The sequence below is a fragment of the Oncorhynchus kisutch genome, linkage group LG23, assembly GCF_002021735.2.
Source record: "Oncorhynchus kisutch isolate 150728-3 linkage group LG23, Okis_V2, whole genome shotgun sequence".
NCBI lineage: Eukaryota > Metazoa > Chordata > Actinopteri > Salmoniformes > Salmonidae > Oncorhynchus > Oncorhynchus kisutch.
Window position 1 is genome coordinate 8883213 of NC_034196.2, and position 13692 is coordinate 8896904.

The window sequence follows — 13692 nt, forward strand, 5'->3', positions numbered from 1 at the left end:
ATCCTAACTGACCTAAGAAAGATCATAAATCCTACTAAAAATGGTCAGGAATTGTGAAAAATGAAGTTTAAATGTATTTGGCTAAGGTGTATGTAAACTTCAGACTTCAACTGTATATGTATTCTGTGTGCTGTATTTTCTATGCTAGCCAGTAACCACCCACCTGGATCATGTAGAGCTGGGCGATGCGGTACTCCTCCACGCTCATGGGCATGGGGATCCGGTACTCCTTGATCAACATGGTGGCTGGTGGCTGGTGGTAACAGGGGGCTGGGGGGGCGGGGGGGCAGAGAGTCGTCTCAACGAGCCGCTCTACCCAAGCAGCAGCAGCATCAAACAGCCACGATGGAAAGCATCATGGTTCAGACCTGTAGGAGGAGGGAAAAGAGGTACAGTGGGTGAGAGGAAACCTTGTAGTATTTGATTTGGTCAAGTCTATGTGGTGAGAACTATCAGTAGTCTCAGATGTCTGTGTGATGACACACACACGCAAAGGTAAAAACAAAACTTTCTCTCCACATCTTGTGTGTGTATATGTCCTCAGTCACCATTCAGCCCTGAATCAGATATCAAAACATTTACCTACTAATCAAATATTGATATTTTTTTACAAGTCCACATTATATCCAATGTTCTAGCCACTTCCCAGTAACGTCCATACTAAATGCCAAAAGTTATTCCTGAAAGTCAATGTCCCTATTCACTGTAGAGGTGCAGTAACAGCAGTCTGCTAAGTATGCAATTCCACAATCGGCAAGGCCCAGGCATCAGCATCCAATCAGTGTCCAAGTAATGACAAAACAAAATATAAACAACGTTTCCGTCAGTAGAGGTCTGCCCAAGCCTCCCAAGAGACAAGGCAGCATGGCAACACACACAGACAGACAGGAACGAGTTAAGGGAGTCACATGACTGAGGTGGCTTAGTGTAAGGCAGATTAAACACACAGCACCGCACTTCGTTACACAACTCTGTCTAATAGCAGAGGAGAGAGAGAATGGAGGGAGGGAGAGAGGGGAAAAGGGTAGAGTGAGAAAGAGAGGGGCGGTTGAGTGAGGAAAGTAGAGATGGGAGAGAGGGGTTGGAAGGCTGCTCGAGGGGTAGAGCATGTGTGGGAGGGAGGGAGAGAGAGAGAGGGAGGGGGGCATAATCACTCCAACAGATTAATAGATTGATAGGGACAGAGGCTAGTGGAGTGTCACAGGGAAGCCAGAGGGGACGCAGAGGCAGAGAGAGAGAGAGGCAGAGAGGCAGAGAGAGAGAGAGGCAGAGAGAGAGAGAGAGGCAGAGAGGCAGAGAGAGAGAGAGAGAGAGAAACAGGTGGTCTTGGATTAAGATTGGGTTAGAGCATACTGGACACTAACAATGTGATACAGTATGTCAATGGCTTAAAGTTATTGCTGCCCAAATAACGCAACAATCATTGACTTAACAGGATTCCCCCTCCCCAAAATTGCTACATATCATTGGCTTGAAACCATTCCGCACTAACGTCATTGGCTTAAAATGATTTCCATTATAGTTAACTACATTAATGTGAGCTGCTGATCTAACGGAGGTTTAATTTGATAAAAACATGTAGCTAGCACACACACACACACACACACACACACACAAAATCTGACCACAGCAGAAAAGTATTAGTCATATTATAACCAAGTGTCTCTTTGAAGTTTCACTATCTCCTCTATATGAGAGCACTGAAAATACTGAATGTATTGTATTTGCACTGCGGTAGGGTATTGTATTTGCACTATAGGTATTGTATTGCTGGACCAGAGACAGGACAAGCCAAGCTGTGATGTATCGTATTCAGTCTTCAGTAATATGCTGGAGCACTTAGGCTGGACACAAACACATTAAAACTGCTAGGGTCTGCCTTGGCAGTGAGCAGGCCACTTCCAATACATCTTATACCACAGCCAGTGTGTGTGTGTGTGTGTGTTTGTGCACTCTTGTGTGTCCCTGCGTGTGCCGATGTGCATGTCTCTGTGTGTGTGTGTGTGTGTGTGTGTGTGTGTGTGTGTGTGTGTGTGTGTGTGTATTGTTTTGGGGTCTGTTCCGGGCCAATTCCATTCCATCCTTCATGCCAACCAATGCAGGAGGGATTTTACTGTCAGCTGGTGAGGTAGCCTAATGCTTTTCTCCTCAGCGTCCGTCTGTCATATCCTCTCCCTATGGGGTCTGAGGTGGCTGAGCTCCAGAATGGTGATTACTTTGGGGGATGTCCACTGCTAGGTCCAGCTGAGATTGTTGCAGTGCTGCCCAGTCTGAAAACCAAAACCTTATCCTAGGGGACTCAATGGGAGTCTGGTTTTCACACTGGGGCAAGCCATATCAGCTCAATGTACTGGACATCTCATACATATTTTACTCAGTCAATGGGTCTAATATAATATATTAGAATGACTCTTGTCAAAACACCATTTCACAAGGCCATGGGTCTATTATTCTGTCCTGTGGAACCTTGCTAGGATGGCAGTACTGTCGGTCGCAGAATCATACTACCATAATGAACTATATACTGTATATATATATATATACAGTTGAAGTCGAAAGTTTACATACACTTAGGTTGGAGTCATTAAAACTCGTTTTTCAACCACTCCACAAATATCTTGTTAACAAACTATAGTTTTGGCAAGTCGGTTAGGACATCTACTTTAGTTATTTTTCCAACAACTGTTGACAGAGAGATTATTTCACTTATAAATCACTGTATCACAATTCCAGTGGGTCAGAAGTTTACATACACTAAGTTGACTGTGCCTTTAAACAGCTTGGAAAATTCCCGAAAATTATGTCATGGCTTTAGAAGCTTCTGATAGGCTACCTGACATCATTTGAGTCAATTGGAGGTGTACCTGTGGATGTATTTCAAGGCCTACCTTCAAACTCAGTGCTTCTTTGCTTGACATCATAGCAAAATCTATAGAAATCAGCCCCCAAAAATTGTAGACCTCCACAAGTCTGGTTCATCCTTGGGAGCAATTTCCACGTCCATGAAGGCACCACTTCATCTGTACGAACATTAGCACGCAAGTATAAACACCATGGGTCCACACAGCCGTCATACCGTTCAGGAAGGAGACGCATTCTGTCTCCTAGAGATGAACGTATTTTGGTGCGAAAAGTGCAAATCAATCCCAGAACAACAGCAAAGGACCTTGTGAACATGCTGGAGGAAACGGGTATCTATATCCACAGTAAAACGAGTCCTATATCAACATAACCTGTAAGGCCGTGCAAGGATGAAGCCATTGCTCCAAAACCGACAAAAAAGGCCAGAGTACGGTTTGAAACTGCACATGGGGACAAAGATCGTACTTTTTGGAGAAATGTCCTCTGGTCTGACGAAACAAAAATAGAACTGTTTGGCCATAATGACCATCGTTATGTTGGGAGGGAAAAGGGGGAAGCTTGCAAGCCGAAGAACACCATCCCAACCGTGAAGCACTGGGGTGGCAGCATCATGTTGTGGGGGTGCATTGCTACAGGAGGAGCAAAGTGCACTTAACAAAATAGATGGCTTCATGAGGATGGAACTTATGTGGATATATTGAATCAACATCTCAAGACATCAGTCAGGAAGTTAAAGCTTGGTCGCAAATGGGTCTTCCAAATGGACAATGACCCCAAGCAAACTTCCAAAGTTGTGTCAAAATGGCTTAAGGACAACAAAGTCAAGGTATTGGAGTGACCCTCACAAAGTCCTGACGTCAATCCCATAGAAAATTTGTGGTTAGAATTGAAAAAGTGTGTGCGAGCAAGGGGGCCTACAAACCTGACTCAGTTACACCCGCTCTGTCAGGAGGAATGGGCCAAAATTAGCCCAACTTATTGTGGGAAGCTTGTGGAAGGCTACCCGAAACATTTGACCCAAGTTAAACAAAGGCAATGCTACTAACTACTAATTGAGTGTATGTAAACTTCTGACCCATTGGGAATGTGATGAAAGAAATAAAAGCTGAAATAAATTATTCTCTCTACTATTATTCTGACATTTCATTCTTAAAATAAAGTGGTGATCCTAACTGACCTAAAACAGGGAATTTGTACTAGGATGAAATGTCAGGAATTGTGAAAAACTGAGTTTAAATGTATTTGGCTTCAACTGTATAAACTCAGCAAAAAAAGAAACACCCCTTTTTCAGGACCCAAATAACTTCACAGATCTTCATTATAAAGGGTTTAAACACTGTTTCCCATGCTTGTTCAATGAACCATAAACAATTAATGAACATGCACCTGTGGAACGGTCGTTAAGACACTAACAGCTTACAGTTGGTAGGCAATTAACTTCTTGGATATAGGGGGCGCTCTTTTAATTTATGGATTAAAAAACGTGCCCGTTTTAAGCGCAATATTTTGTCACGAAAAGATGCTCGACTATGCATATAATTGACAGCTTTGGAAAGAAAACACTCTGACGTTTCCAAAACTGCAAAGATATTATCTGTGAGTGCCACAGAACTCATGCTAAAGGCGAATTGAGCAGAATTTTTGAGGCTCTGTTTTCCATTGTCTCCTTATATGGCTGTGAATGTGCCATGAATGAGCCTAAGCTTTCTGCCGTTTGCCCAAGGTGTCTGCAGCATTGTGACGTATTTGTAGGCATATCATTGGAAGATTGGCCATAAGAGACTACATTTACCAGGGGTCCGCCCGGTGTCCTTTGTCTAAATTGGTGCGTAATCTTCAGCTGCAGGCATTTTCCCATGGGATTCAGAGGAGAAAGCACACTTCCACGAACGATATATCATCGAAGAGATATGTGAAAAACACCTTGAGGATTGATTCTAAACAATGTTTACCATGTTTCAGTCGATATTATGGAGTTCATTTGGAAAAAAGTTCGGCGTTTTGATGACTGAATTTTCGGGGTTTTTTGGTAGCCAAAAGTGATGTACAAAACGGAGCGATTTCTCCTACACAAATAATCTTTTTGGACAAACTGAACATTTGCTATCTAACTGAGAGTCTCCTCATTGAAAACATCCAAAGTTCTTCAAAAGGTAAATTATTTTATTTGAATGCTTTTCTTGTTTTTGTGAAAATGTTGCCCGCTCAATGCTAATGCTAAATGCTACGCTAGCTATCAATACTGTTACACAAATGCTTGTTTTGCTATGGTTGAAAAGCATACTTTGAAAATCTGAGATGACAGTGTTGATAACAAAAGGCTAAGCTTGAGAGCTTGAGAGCATATTTATTTCATTTCATTTGTGATTTTCATGAATAGTTAACTTTGTGTTATGCTAATGAGCTGCGGGGATAATTACACTCCTGGATACAGGTTTTTTCCGTAGCTAAACGTGATGAACAAAATGGAGCGATTTGTCCTAAACAAATAATCTTTTTGGAAAAACTAAACATTTGCTATCTAACTGAGAGTCTCCTCATTGAAAACATCTGAAGTTCTTCAAAGGTAAATGATTTTATTTGAATGCTTTTCTTGTTTTTGTGAAAATGTTGCATGCTGAATGCTACGCTAAATGCTACGCTAGCTATCAATAATCTTACACAAATGCTTGTTTTGCTATGGTTGAAAAGCATACTTTGAAAATCTGAGATGACAGTGTTGATAACAAAAGGCTAAGCTTGAGAGCTAGCATATTTATTTCATTTCATTTGCGATTTTCATGAATAGTTAACGTTGCGTTATGGTAATGAGCTTGAGGCTGTATTCACGATCCCGGATCCGAGATGGCTAGAATCAAGATTAAGGTCACAGTTATGAAAACTTAGGACACTGAAGAGGCCTTTCTACTGACTCTGGAAAAAACCTAAACGAAAGATGCCCATGGTCCCTGCTCATCTGCGTGAACGTGCCTTAGGCATGCTGCAAAGAGGCATGCAGATGTAGCCAGGGCAATAAATTGCAATGTCCGTACTGTGAGACGCCTAAGACAGAGTTACAGGGAGACAGGACGGACAGCTGATCGTCCTCGCAGTGGCAGATCACCTGTAACACCTGCACAGGATCGGTACGTCCGAACATCACACCATCACACACAGTGGGACAGGTACAGGTGAAACTGAAAACATAAAATCTCGTACAACGCTGTGTACTACTCCCTTCACAGAACAGCACAAAGTGGCTCTAACCAGAATAGAAAGAGGAGTGGGAGGCCCTGGTGCACAACTGAGCAAAAGGACATTAGAGTGTCTAGTTTGAGAAACAGACAAGTCCTCAACTGGCAGCTTCATTAAATAGTACCCGCAAAACACCAGTCTCAATGTCAACAGTGAAGAGGCGACTCTGGGATGCTGGCCTTCTAGGCAGAGTTGCAAAGAAAAAGCTATATCTCAGACTGGCCAATAAAAGGAAAATATGAAGATGGGTAAAAGAACACAGACACTGACTGGACAGAGGAACTCTGCCTAGAAGGCCAGCATCCCGGAGTCTCCTCTTCACTGTTGATGTTGAGACTGGTGTTTTGTGGGTAGTGTTTAATGAAGCTGCCAGTTTTCTCCCCAATTTTGTGGTATCCAATTGGTAGTTACAGTCTTGTCTCGTACGGAGACGAAGATCGAGGCCATGCGTCCTCCGAAACCAAGCCACACTGCTTCTTGACACAATGCCTACTGAACCCAGAAGCCAGCCGCACCAATGTGTCGGAGGAAACACTGTACACCTGGCGACCATGTCAGCGTGCACCGTCCCTGGCCAACCACAGGAGTTGCTAGTGCGCGAGAACATACCTGCCGGCCAAACCCTCCCCTAACCCGGCGACGCTGGGCCAATTGTGCACCGCCCCGTGGGTCTCCCGGTGGCGGCCGGCTGCGACAGAGCCTGGAATCGAACCCAGAATCTCTAATGGCACAGCTAGCACTGCAATGCAGTGCCTTCGACCACTGCGCCATTTGGGAGGCCTTGGGGAAAATCTATTTAATCAATTTTAGAATAAGGCTGTAACGTAACAAAATGTGGAAAAAGTCAAGGAGTGTGAAAACTTTCCGAATGCACCATACATTAATTAATCTTCAATCTTTCTATTCTGTGAATATGGACGAAATCTAATCTATTACATAAAAAATGTCATCTTTGACTGCAATATCTCTGCCGCAGAATGTCAGATCCTCACAAGGTAAAGTGCGTATTGTTCAGAAGTGTCTTTCTGAATAGAGAGGATCTACACTGTCTGAGAAAGGTATTTGTTCACGAATGCCAATGTTTGACATGTTTTTTTTCTGTGTATATGCATGACTTAAAGCATAATATTTATGACAAAAGTAAAGTTTATTCTATACTCCAAGTACGTGTGCATGATTCATTAGTCAGTTTATATTGATATGTTCAGGACATTTGGTTAAAATCTGTGACTGTCCTTTTTGGCTGCTTGTACATTTTACCACTTAAAAATGACATTACAGTTTTAATATCTCTGGCCCAGAAAGTCCGATTTTTACTAGATAAAGTTCTGGTTCAGTGGGGTCTACTACAGTTTTCTCAGGGGTTCTATGTATTAATAGACTAGTACTTGGTGGTGCTATCGACCACAACTGTAGCAGAAAACACATTTTTATCCATTCTGTATTTCTGCATATCATTATAACTTTATCAAACGTAACTATGAATTCCTCCATTCATTAGTGTAAGTGTCTATGTTTGATATTCCACTAAGGTTTTGATGAGAATTTCAGGAAATGTGACAAAAAAAATCTATTACTGTTTCCATTATGCCCATTGAAAACCCATTGCAAATTGCCTTAAAAAAATTTTTTTTAAGGAATCCAGCCTAACTTTGTGTATAACACATACTTTTTGATCTAGCATGGATAACAGCCTGTAACAAGCCAAACAAATGTAAACTTGTGTGAACCCCTAATAATAATTTTAAAAAACAGGAGAGTATACAGTACAGTAGAGATCAGTGATGGCTCCCACCACATCACAAGCCTCCATTCCACTGAAACGCATCACTGCTGCCCCTGAAGCCAGCCAGACAGACAGACATGCCAGACTTTTATCAATGTTTAACAGCATATGATCAATACAGGCTTCAGTGGCAGAATCACCAACAACAACAGGATCAACAACAACACAACTCCGGCAGCACACACATTCAGGCTCAACACAATCAGGCTCGGCTAAAACGTACAGTAGCTAACCTAAAGCGGATGTCCAGCCTCCACCTACAGCCTCACAAGTCAAGGTTCTAGCCTGAAGAATGAATGTGATAATATGGTGTATGGCAACGCACTACGACTAGTACGCCACACACTCCACTTGTTTCCCCCTAAAACAGCCATACTCCAGGGCTGCATGTATCAACAGTCTATAGTGGCATCCTCTCCTCAGTCTGCATCTGACATAGAAGAACACACACAGACATTGACACGGACCAAACCAAAAACAGATCAAACTGATAAATAAGAGCAGTCTCAGAGCAATGCGTTTTACCTTTCAGAAGCAGGAAGACAGCTCGACAGCTTGTCATAACCAGCAGATCCAATCAACAGTGACTGAAGGGCCATCTCATCTCCCGCACTCAGCCCCATCAGCCAAACAGCCTGACGTCCCTACAGTATCACCACCCCCGACTGGCCTTAGTCTGGTTCTCCTACGTTGTTGTTATTGTCTCTGCTGTTGTTGTGTTGGTCTGTGGTCTCGTCAGCTGTGATGTGGCTAACGCAGCAGGACAGGAGCACTTGGTGTGAAACCAGTCATCAGAGGAGGGAAAAAAAAACAGAAGACATCGATTTGCTCTCTCTTCCTCTTTTCCCCTTCCACACTTTAGTTTTTTTTTATCTCCTCCCCGTCTCCACCTCCTCTGGAGCTAGGAAGCCCAGTTACCATGGAGATGCATGAGGCTGTGATGTGATTGGTCAGTGTTGTTATGATGCATCGAGTCAGGGATGGCCCACTGGTTATTCAGTGCGAATGCACTCCTTCATTCCTCAAACTCTCGCACACACTTCTCGCTCTCTCATTAGTCCTCTCTTCCCTTGTGAATGTCTACCTCTCGCCTGCTCTCCATACATCTCCTGCGATCTCTTGTGACTTGGTAATGGTATTCATAGGACTAGGAATTGGTGTTGTTAGCTGATCTAAACAGATTCAAGTCCTTTCCTGGAGAATGTGCCACACTCACACACACACACACACACACAGAGTATGGATTCCTCATAAACAGAGGTACACTGTCCAGCATCTCAAAAACCGAGGTCAGTTTTGAATAGGGTAAAGGCATGCAAACATACTGTAGCCTAAGTAGAAAGTTCCCCTTTGATCAGTGGACCCAGAGGAAAATGACTTCACACATGCCGGGTGTCATAAACCATGTTCTTGGAATATTCGGCCTCCCTAGCCTGGTGTTGTATTGCATCATTTGAATGAGCCTCTGCCTTGAATCCCCACGTGTCTCTCACTTTGACTACCAAATCTCTGAACCATGCATTACTTTTCACATTACCCATCAATCACCCCCCAGTGATCGCACTCCAAATATTGTATGTAAATGCTCATAGGCCATCATTGAAAATAAGAATTTGTTCTTAACCGACTTGCCTAGTTAAATAAAGGTTCAATCAAAAAAATATATATATTGTAGAATTGTTTATTATAATGCTTTCAAATGCGTATAGATTATTATACAGTTGAAGTAGGAAGTTTACATACACATTAGCCAAATACAGTTTTTTATAATTCCTGACATTCAATCCTAGTAAAAAAGTCTTAAGTGAGTTAGGATCACCACTTTATTTTGTGAAATGTCAGAATAATAGGAGAGAGAATGATTTTTTTTCAACTATTATTTCTTTCATCACATTCCCAGTGGATCAGAAGTTTACATACACTCAATTAGATTTTTGGTAGCATTGCCTTTAAATTGTTTAACTTGGGTCAAACGTGTTGGGTAGCATTCCACAAGCTTCCCACAATAAGTTGGGTGAATTTTGTCCCATTCCTCTTGACAGAGCTGGTGTAACTGAGTCAGGTTTGTAGGCCTCCTTGTTCGCACACGCTTTTACAGTTCTGCCCACAAATCATCTATAGGATTGAGGTCAGGGCTTTGTGATGGCCACTCCAATACCTTGACTTTGTTGTCCTTAAGCCATTTTGCCACAACTTTGGAAGTATGCTTGGGGTCATTGTCCATTTGGAAGACCCATTTGCAACCAAGCTTTTAACTTCCTGACTGATGTCTTGAGATGTTGCGTCAAAATATCCACACATTTTCCCTCTTGATGATGCCATCTATTTTGTGAAGTGCCTCCAGCAAAGCAATCCCACAACATGATGCTGCCACCCCCGTGCTTCACGGTTGGGATGGTGCTCTTCGGCTTGCAAGCCTCCCCCTAACATAACGATGGTCATTATGGCCAAACAGTTCTATTTTTGTTTCATCAGACCAGAGGACATTCCTCCAAAAAGCACAATCTTTGTCCCCATGTGAGGTTGCAGTCTGGCTTTTTTAATGGCGGTTTTGCAGTAGTGGCTTCTTCTTTGCTGAGCGGCCTTTCAGCTTATGTCGATATAGGACGAATTTTACTGTGGATATAGATACTTTTGTACCTGTGTCCTCTAGCATCTTCATGTCATTTTTTGTTATTTTGGGATTGATTTGCACTTTTCGCACCAGAGACAGAATGCGTCTCTTTCCTGAGCGGTATGACGGCTGCGTGGTCCCATGGTGTTTATACAGTGCCTTGCGAAAGTATTCGGCCCCCTTGAACTTTGCGACCTTTTGCCACATTTCAGGCTTCAAACATAAAGATATAAAACTGTGTTTTTTGTGAAGAATCAACAACAAGTGGGACACAATCATGAAGTGGAACGACATTTATTGGATATTTCAAACTTTTTTAACAAATCAAAAACAGAAAAATTGGGCGTGCAAAATTATTCAGCCCCTTTACTTTCAGTGCAGCAAACTCTCTCCAGAAGTTCAGTGAGGATCTCTGAATGATCCAATGTTGACCTAAATGACTAATGATGATAAATACAATCCACCTGTGTGTAATCAAGTCTCCGTATAAATGCACCTGCACTGTGATAGTCTCAGAGGTCCGCTAAAAGCGCAGAGAGCATCATGAAGAACAAGGAACACACCAGGCAGGTCCGAGATGCTGTTGTGAAGAAGTTTAAAGCCGGATTTGGATACAAAAATATTTCCCAAGCTTTAAACATCCCAAGGAGCACTGTGCAAGCGATAATATTGAAATGGAAGGAGTATCAGACCACTGCAAATCTACCAAGACCTGGCCGCCCCTCTAAACTTTCAGCTCATACAAGGAGAAGACTGATCAGAGATGCAGCCAAGAGGCCCATGATCACTCTGGATGAACTGCAGAGATCTACAGCTGAGGTGGGAGACTCTGTCCATAGGACAACAATCAGTCGTATATTGCACAAATCTGGCCTTTATGGAAGAGTGGCAAGAAGAAAGCCATTTCTTAAAGATATCCATAAAAAGTGTCATTTAAAGTTTGCCACAAGCCACCTGGGAGACACACCAAACATGTGGAAGAAGGTGCTCTGGTCAGATGAAACCAAAATTGAACTTTTTGGCAACAATGCAAAACGTTATGTTTGGCGTAAAAGCAACACAGCTCATCACCCTGAACACACCATCCCCACTGTCAAACATGGTGGTGGCAGCATCATGGTTTGGGCCTGCTTTTCTTCAGCAGGGACAGGGAAGATGGTTAAAATTGATGGGAAGATGGATGGAGCCAAATACAGGACCATTCTGGAAGAAAACCTGATGGAGTCTGCAAAAGACCTGAGACTGGGACGGAGATTTGTCTTCCAACAAGACAATGATCTAAAACATAAAGCAAAATCTACAATGGAATGGTTCAAAAATAAACATATCCAGGTGTTAGAATGGCCAGACCTGAATCCAATCGAGAATCTGTGGAAAGAACTGAAAACTGCTGTTCACAAATGCTCTCCATCCAACCTCACTGAGCTCGAGCTGTTTTGCAAGGAGGAATGGGAAACAATTTCAGTCTCTCGATGTGCAAAACTGATAGAGACATACCCCAAGCGACTTACAGCTGTAATCGCAGCAAAAGGTGGCGCTACAAAGTATTAACTTAAGGGGGCTGAATAATTTTGCACGCCCAATTTTTCAGTTTTTGATTTGTTAAAAAAGTTTGAAATATCCAATAAATGTCGTTCCACTTCATGATTGTGTCCCACTTGTTGTTGATTCTTCACAAAAAAATAGTTTTATATCTTTATGTTTGAAGCCTGAAATGTGGCAAAAGGTCGCAAAGTTCAAGGGGGCCGAATACTTTCGCAAGGCACTGTACGTGCATTCGATTGTTTGTACAGATGAACGTGGTACCATCACGGGTTTTGAAATTGCTCCCAAGGATGAACCAGACTTGGAGGTCTACAAAGGTCTTGGCTGATTTATTTTGATTTTCCCATGATGTCAAGCAAAGAGGCACTAAGTTTGAAGGTAGGCCTTGAAATACATCCACAGGTACACCTCCAATTGACTCAAATGATTTCAATTAGCCTACCAGAAGCTTCTAAAGCCATGACATCATTTTCTGGAATTTTCCAAGCTGTTTAAAGGCACAGTCAACTTAGTGTATGTAAACTTCTGACCCACTGGAATTGTGATACAGTGAATAAGTGAAATCATCTGTGTGTAAACAATTACAAAAACTTACTTGTGTCATGCACAAAGTAGATGTCCTAACCGACTTGACAACTATAGTTTGTTAACAAGACATTTGTGGAGTGGTTGAAAAACGAGTTTTAAGGACTCCAACCTAAGTGTATGTAAACTTCCGACTTCAACTGTAAAGCAGCTAGCTAGCTGCTATCCGTGTGACTATTGGCTTAAGTTGATCCCGGAGCAAACATAAATGATTCCAGAGCTATTACTATTACCAGCCTGTTCAACCTCTCTTTCGTGTTGTCTGAAATTCCCAAAGATTGGAAAGCAGCTGCGGTCATCCCCCTCTTCAAAGGGGGACACACTTTTGAACCAAACTGCTACAGACCTATATCTATCCTACCCTGCCTTTCTACGGTCTTCGAAAGCCAAGTCAACAGACAGATTACCGACCATTTCGAATCCCACCATACCTTCTCCGCTATGCAATCTGGTTTCAGAGCTGGTCATGGGTGCACCGGGGCTCTGGCAGTCTCTATGGGGGTGCCACAGGGTTCAATTCTTGGACCGACTCTCTTCTCTGTATACATCAATGATGTCGCTCTTGCTGCTGGTGAGTCTCTGATCTACCTCTACGCAGACGACACCATTCTGAATACTTCTGGCCCTTCTTTGGACACTGTGTTAACAACCCTCCAGACGAGCTTCAATGCCATACAACTCTCCTTCCGTGGCCTCCAATTGCTCTTAAATACAAGTCAAACTAAATGCATGCTCTTCAACCGATCGCTGCCTGCATCTGCTAACCCGTCCAACATCACTACTCTGGACGGTTCTGACTTAGAATATGTGGACAACTACAAATACCTAGGTGTCTGGTTAGACTGTAAACTCTCCTTCCAGACTCACATAAAACATCTCCAATCCAAATCTAGAATTGGCTTCCTATTTCGCAACAAAGCATCCTTCACTCATGCTGCCAAACATACCTTTGTAAAACTGACCATCCTACCGATCCTTGACTTCGGCGATGTCATTTACAAAATAGCCTCCAATACCCTACTCAATAAATTGGATGCAGTCTATCACAGTGCCATCCGTTTTGTCA

The 13692-nt window shown here is 42.7% G+C and overlaps 1 protein-coding gene across 5 annotated transcripts in view; it reads right to left on the minus strand.

Annotated features, from left to right (window-relative positions):
• LOC109868492 (membrane-associated phosphatidylinositol transfer protein 2) overlaps positions 1 to 13692 on the minus strand; it is an 85767-nt gene that overhangs the window by 56361 nt on the left and 15714 nt on the right. For 4 of the 5 annotated variants that reach the window (XM_031802951.1, XM_020458089.2, XM_031802952.1 and 1 more), the window contains exon 2: positions 164 to 368. In XM_031802951.1, the coding sequence (XP_031658811.1) occupies positions 164 to 241 (78 nt within the window). In that variant the 5' untranslated portion in view covers positions 242 to 368. Of the gene's footprint in view, positions 1 to 163; positions 369 to 8407; positions 9170 to 13692 lie in introns of those variants that run through there. The other variant, XM_031802949.1, reaches the window with a different exon arrangement.